Source organism: Achroia grisella, unplaced genomic scaffold, assembly GCF_030625045.1.
Source record: "Achroia grisella isolate CSIRO2021 unplaced genomic scaffold, CSIRO_AGI_Agris_v1 utg669, whole genome shotgun sequence".
Classification (NCBI taxonomy): Eukaryota; Metazoa; Arthropoda; class Insecta; order Lepidoptera; family Pyralidae; genus Achroia; species Achroia grisella.
Window position 1 is genome coordinate 647,028 of NW_026712988.1, and position 7,451 is coordinate 654,478.

At 51.1% G+C, this 7,451-nt stretch overlaps 1 protein-coding gene across 1 annotated transcript; it reads right to left on the bottom strand.

The window, feature by feature from the left end:
• Nucleotides 1-1,970: 1,970 nt before the first annotated feature.
• Nucleotides 1,971-7,451, bottom strand: LOC131849968 (uncharacterized). Its single transcript, XM_059200106.1, has one exon. The coding sequence runs from the start codon at nt 7,449-7,451 to the stop codon at nt 1,971-1,973; it is 5,481 nt and encodes a 1,826-aa protein (XP_059056089.1).

Consider the following 7,451-nt stretch of genomic DNA (forward strand, 5'->3'; position numbering starts at 1 on the left):
GGGGGGCGTGGGGGTGTTGGGCCTACGGCCGCAATCTGCGGTGGCGTGATCGCCTAGGCACTTGACGCACCGTGGGCGAGCGAAACAATTACGGGCAGAGTGCCCGTAGTTCTGACAACGGTGGCATTGTCTGGGGTAGGTACGCTTGCGAGGCGCCTCTACGGAGAGCGAGGATAGTTGGCAAACGCTCTTTATATCAAAGATCGATTTGCCTTCTGGGGATAAATCTAATACGACTAGAACAAGGTCGATAGCGGCCTTGTTGCGTGAGCGCGACTGGTACATACGATGTACCTCGTGCGCTGGGTAATTCTGGGACTGAAGGTCCTCAAGGATGGAGTCTGTTGAGAGCTCCTTGGGTAAACCGCGTATTACAACGCGGAGCTTTTTCTCTTCCTCGAGAGCATAGGTGTGATAACCTATGTTTTTCTCCCGCAGGAAGGTGGTGAGACGACGATGGTCGTCAGATGATGGGACTGATACTTTGATCCCTATTGAGGTAGCCTTAGCATGGCTGAAATTGATATGCTTGTTTTTAAGCATATTGGATACGGTGTTCCAGGCACTTTTGTCCTGGATGATGACGGGGGGCGGGGCTTTGGTCTCGGGGTGCGACTTGCGTGCACTCGGACCGGGGGCGGTTTTAGCGGTGCCGTCATGGGCACGCTTTGTTTTGGCTGGCTGGGAGCCCTGGGCCTTCTTGGCACGCTTGTTGCCAACAAGAATAAAATCGTCCTCGTCTGAGGAGACCGGGGGGATGGGAGAGGGGACGTCGCCGTCGCGGATGGCGTCGAGCTCCATACTAGGAGCGTCAAGCTCCGCGACGGAGTCGTCCTGCTCCATGGACGGAGAGGCGGGATCGGCCTGGTCGGCTTGGGTCGGGGGGAGCGGCGGGAGCCGTTGGGAATCGTCCTCGAATTCGTCAGTGTCAGTCTGAGTCATCATTGGGGACGCGGGGGGCGAGCTGTACACTAAGTGCACAGGCTTGGCGGCTTTGAATGCTATAAAAGCATTTAAGATGCCGGGACACTTTTTTTCCAGGAACTGGAAGAACAGAGGCATATCGGCCTCTGATAAGGACATTTTTTTGAACAGTGGTAATGTTAATTACCACTGTTCAAAAGAATAGAATAAGAGTAGAAATAGTAATATAATACAATAACAATGCAACAATACAATACAATAACAATACAATACAATGAACAATAGGGTACTTAAGATAAGGACGGTCGTCGGCGGGTGCAGCCGACGGTGTCAGCGGGGGCCTCCCTGCCGGGTGAGGCAGGGGGGTGAGTGCCTATTGATATGTGACCCTAATATGTAAGATCACTAATCTTATTGAGTGAAAAATGTGTACCTAAGCGAACCTACTTGGTGGCGTCGGCGGCGGGCGGCAGGCAGCAGGCGTCGGCGGGTGTTGGTGGCAGCGGCGGCGGCTCGGATCGGCGCGTCGCGCAATAGGCGTGACGCACCTCCCTAACTCACGACAGTCCGTGCCACTGAACGTCCACACACAACACTTCACTTGAACGAAGAGAGTTTCTCCTTCAGTCCTCACAACACAACACTACACACGCGGAAAGTCCGGTAGCACTGTGTCGGAACGGATGCCGAGAGCGCGGTCGGCCGCGGTCGGCGCGGGACACGGAGGCCCCGGGCCACGCTAGGTGCACCGAGTGCACCTAACACGCGGCGAAGTATATGAATAAGAACGCGCGAACGTAACTGCGCTACGTGCGCGCGCGCGGTGGTTTGCTCGAGGGAGCAGAGAACAGCGAGACGGCGGCGGGACTAGCGAGCACATACGTGCGTTCGCTAGCGCGTCGGTCAGCGGAATCCGCGGACCGCTGCGCGGCCGCGCTCTTTATATAGACGCCCGACGGGTGGCCTTCCCTACTGCAACTGTACGTTGCGTGATTTATTTTTATTAACAAAAATGATCTTACAAATTTTGCTTATACTAATTATATCTAATTGATTCCGTCGTGTACATTTCTCCCGCCGTCGCTATCCTGCGATTCTACTGGTAGCACGACGATTCGTTTTGTTGGTCTTCTCAGGGTGCGCCCGTTGCTCGTTGTGATGTCTACCACTCGCACCGTGTTGGGGTTATCTTTCCCGGGGTAGGTCTTCACAACGCGTCCCCGTGGCCATGTATTTCGGGGTAGGTTGGGGTCGCATATGATGACTGTGTCGCCAACCTTGGGGGGAACACCGGTACCTCGGGGCTCCCGCCGGTGTTGAAGTAAGGGTAGGTATTCCACCACCCAGCGCCTCCAGAACTCATCTGCTAACGCTTGTGCTCGTCGCCAATGATGTCGTGCGTTCATATCTCCTTTGTTGAACACTCCGGGATTAGGCACGTGTGAGTTGGGGCCGATCAGGATATGGTTCGGTGTTAATGCCTCCGGATCGCTCGGTGTGACGGACACGTGAGTGAGAGGTCGGGAGTTGACTGTATTCTCCACCTCGGCTAGCAGGGTCACCAATGTCTCGTCTGTGGGATAACGCTCGTGCAGCGTAACTCGTAGGGCTTCCTTTACTGACCGCACCATGCGTTCCCATACCCCGCTCATGAAGGGAGCAGCGGGTGGGATGTACCTCCACGCGATGCTGCGGTTGGTGGCCTCCTCTTCTAGTGCTGCCATAGCCGCCTTGAGTTCCTTTTCAGCTGCCTTGAAACACGTAGCGTTGTCGCTCCATATTTCCGTTGGACAACCTCGCCGAGCCATGAACCTCCTCAGGGCGGCGATGGCTGAATGAGTGCCGAGGGTATGCACCACTTCAATGTGTATGGCTCGTGATGTCATACACGTGAAGAGGGCGCCGTACCGTTTTTCTCGGTGCCGTCCGACTGTGGTTTCAATGGGGCCGAAGTAGTCCAGCCCTGTGTAGGTAAAGGGGCGAGCGTGATGCGCTAGGCGGGCGGCAGGCAGGTCACCGGTCGGTGGGCTTGTTGGCTTCTTTCTTCTTATCTGGCAGACCAGACACCCCTTGATGACGTTCCGTACTGTGGGTCTTATTTTTACAACCCACAGCCGCTGCCGTAGCTCATTCACTACCGCTTCTATACCGCCGTGGTGCATTGTTTCATGTATATGTTGTGTATACAGACGTGTATATCTGTGTTTCCCGTCTAACACGGGTGGGTTGAGTACATCCTTTTCTACGTTCGATGTTGCTGTAATTCGTCCTCTTAATCGCAGCATTCCGGTTGTGTCGATGTAGGTACTTAGCGCTGTCAGTCTGTCTTGTTTATTCAATGGACTTCCCTTTTTTATTCGCAATATTTCATTCCCGAAACTATCTTCCTGGCAGGCTCGCATCCACATTCTCTCGGCTTCAAGTAGGTACTGCGCTGGCACCGGGATGCTGGGCGTCGTTATTTTCGTTCTTCCATTTCTTGTTATGATTTTTTCATTATTCTTTTTTCTCCAGTCAACATCGCCCTTTTCATTCTGCTTGGTTCGTTTCTTCGTGGCGGCTACAATATTTCTTTGAGGTCGACAGAGATCGACAAATTGTAGCACGCGCGCAGTCGATTTGATGAGCGGCAGCCACCGCGAGAATCGGTCGATGTCAGGTAAGTGTGCGTGAGCCGTACTTGTAACGGTCACATGGCATCTCTCTCGCTCTTCGCCCGTGACTGATATCGCTGTCCTTGTTTCTCGCGGCCACTCGTTTTCTGGCTGATGTAAAAATGATGGCCCGTTGAACCATCTGTGCTGTGGTCCGAATTCGCTTGGTATACCTCGGGTGGCATCATCAGCTACATTTTCATGTGTAGGGACCCATCGCCATTCATTTTTTTTTGTTGTGTCTTCTATTTCAGCCAGGCGGTGAGCCACAAAGGTCTTAAAGGCTCTTGGTTCTGACCTTATCCATGCTAGGACTGTCCGAGAGTCGCTCCAGTATGTTTTACTCGCTATTTCGTAGTCGTGCTCCTCCGCCACGGTATGTGTGAGGCGCGCACCCATTAACGCAGCTTGAAGTTCAAGTCTCGGGATTGAGACGGGCTTGAGCGGTGCGACGCGACTTTTAGCGGCGGCCAAGGTGACATGTGTGGTACCGTCGGCTCTTTGTGACAGCCAGTACACTGCCGCGGCGTACGCCTCTTCACTGGCATCCACGAAGGTATGCAGATGATGGGTGACCACTGGTGTGACATCATAGCATCGTGGTATGCGTATCTTGTGTACAGTTCGCAATGATGTCAACCAAGTACTCCATGCTGGCTGCAGTTCTTCTGGTAGCGATTCGTCCCAGCCTGTTTTATAGCGCCATGTATCTTGCAGTAATCTTTTCGCTGGCGTTGTGATGGGTGATATGAGGCCAAGGGGGTCGAAGAGTGCCATGATGATGCTGAGCGCTTCTCTTTTCGTTGGTATCCGTTTGTTTTCTAATATATCTTGCGGCGTTTTTATTTTGTTAACTTGAAATCCAATTATGTCTTCATTTATATCCCATAACAAGCCGAGAGCTCGCTCAGTACCGCTCCCGCCAATCAGAACCGCTGTACTATTTGTCCCGCTCTCTGAAGTGTTGTCTCGCTCGCTTGCTATAAACTCGTCGATAGTATTGCGATTGTTTGATGCCCATCCGCTGAGTACGAAGCCGGTTTGTTTATGTATATAATCGACTTCTCTTGTTATTTTTCTGGCTTCTGAGATTGATGAGAAGCTTTGTAGATAGTCGTCCATATAATGATTTCTTCGTATAGCAATTGCGGCGTCGGGATATATATGCGCGTAGTCTTCTGCGTTGCGGTTTTTTATATACAGAGCGGTGCAGGGTGATGACGTCGCTCCGAATATTAATGACGTCATGCGGTACTCGTCTGGGTCGCCCTCCCGCCGGTCACCTCTCCACAGGAAACGGAGCGCGTCGCGGTCTTCTTTCTTAATTTTTACTTGCATAAACATCTCTTTGATATCTGCAGAGACTCCGTAGGCGTACTGTCTGAACCTCATCACCACCCCAGGCAGTGATTGCAACAGGTCAGGTCCAGAAAGCAGCAGGTCGTTTAGGCTGAGACCTGCAGTCTTAGCGGAGGCGTCATGCACCAGTCGCGGCGGCTTGTGTGGCTTCGCTGGGTTCGCAACCGGGAAGTGTGGCAGGTACCATGTTCTGTCTTCAGCTGGCGGTGTCTTGGCGTGCTCTGCATACCCCGACGTGAGTAGGTTATTGATTCGTTCGTTGTATTTAATTTTCAGGTCTTCATCTCTGTCTAATCTCTTTTCGAGGTTATGCAGACGTTTTCTTGCTTCGGTGTAATTGTTCGGTATTTTCATGCTGTCTTCTCGCCAGAGTAGCCCAGTTTCATATCTTCCATTCGGAAGACGGCGACTTTCTCGTTCTAGTATTTTCAAAGCTCGCTGCTCTGGATCATTTTTTGGTTTTCTGGGTTCGATGCATAGTGACTCCAGCTTGAAGTAATTTTTCATCATTTCTTCTATGTTGACGTCATCTTTCTTCTCCACCAGGTGCCCGCAGAAAGTCACCGGGTTGCTGAGAGACGTCTTGCAACCATGCAGAACCCAACCTAGTAGCGTGTAGGATGCTACCGGTTGGTCACGACGTCCCGCCCGTACTTCTCTTGACACGATGAGATCCCAGTTATCTTGTCCTATTAATAACTTGGGGGAGGCACGGTGGTAGACGAGTTCTTCTTGTATTTCTTTCAGGTGACCACACTCCTTTATGTCGCTGTCGACGACCGACTGGGTAGTGATATCCAGTCGATCCACTGTGCGGACTTGATCTAGCTTGAAGATGGTTGAAGAGTGTTTGCCCTTGATTTTCACGCTGGTTGTCTTGCTGTGTTCATGCTTGACCATGGCGCCGACGCCCTGTATCCACATCGTGTTTGCCGGACCATCAATACCCAGGATGTCAGCCACCGATGTATCGATGAGTGTCACTGTGCTGCCTTCGTCGAGAAGAGCGTATGTTTCTATCTTGCTCTTCGGCCCTTGCAATATGACAGGTACTATTTTCAGATAGGCGCGACGTCGGAGACATTCTTCATTGCCTTCCATCGTAGAAGTTACCACCCCATGCTCTTCTGGTGGTTGTTGAAGCTGGTCCTCTTCTTTTCTGTCATGATGCAACAAGTGATGGTGTTTCATGTGGCATCCAGATTTGCCACACCATGGAGCTCTGCAGACGGCGCGTCGATGTTTACTTCTCAGGCACTTGTAGCATATGTTATTCTTCTTTGCAGTTTCCCATCTTGAATTAACGTCGATGTTATTGAATTGCTCGCAGTCAGGCAGCTGATGGTTGCGTTTGCACAGCGGACATACATTTTCATTGTTTTGCTTCATATTAGTAGCAAATGAATGTTCGATCTTCCGTCTCGCTCTCTCCCTTGTTGCCGTCTCGCTCTCAACGAGACGTTCCGGCGCGGCGTACGCTGCACATTTGTCTGCCTCTTCGTTTAGGAAGACAGACATTTTCTTCAATTCCGGGATGTCTTCCTTTTTCAGCGCGTAGTCGTACCATTTATTTTTTATTATAGGTGTGAGCTTCTCTATGATGAGACGTGTCATTTCTGGGCTGTGTAGATATTGTGTTTTCTTCAGTGCTTCAATCGTAGCGACTGTGTTCGCTATTTTGCCGGCGAACACGCAGAGATCCCGTGGGTTATCGGTGATCTTGCTCAGTGACTTGATTCTATCCATCTCGATGAGTATGAGTGCTTCTGGTCTTCCGAATCTTCTTTCCAGTGCTTCTATGATGACATTTGGTTCATGTTGACTCAGGAGTAGGCTGCTCACGGCGTCTAGTGCTGGTCCCTTTATACATTTTCGCAGGCGTGCTACGTTTTCTATCTTCGAGAAGTATTGCTGTGTATCTTCGTAGCTTGCCTTGAATGATAACCATTCATAAGAGAGGCCCCTGAACATAGGCAACTCTTGTATATATGCAGGCGGCTCCCTTGGTCGTCTTCTTGATGCTTGCAGTAGTGCTGTCGTTAATGTCGAAACGTCGATGGTTTGCTGCGGTTGCTTGAATTTCCTCTCCGCGGCTGCCTCATCTTGTTTCTCCTCCCGTGGCATAGGAACTTCTTTTTCGCGTGGCTGTTGATCAAACCACGCATCCACCCACGTGGAGTCTTCATTTTCTTCTTCAGAATATTCTTCCTCGGAGTCTTTTTCTGCCCGTAAACGTTGTAATCGCGCTATCTCCATATCTGCCTCTGCTTGCAGCTGTTTGATTTTTAACTTGGCCAGTCGTTCTTTAATCTCCAATTCTTCCAGTTTTTTCCTTGAGACCGTGGAACGGTGTGACCTCGCCTTCACTGTTTTCTGGGAGGTGTCTTCTCTATTCGGTGAGTCCTCCACTTGACTTGACTGCATAGAGGATTCGGCGCTTATTTCGTTTTCGGTGGATTCATGCGAGTTTTTCGTTTTAGTGCCTTCTTCATTCATGCTTCGCGTCACGACCAT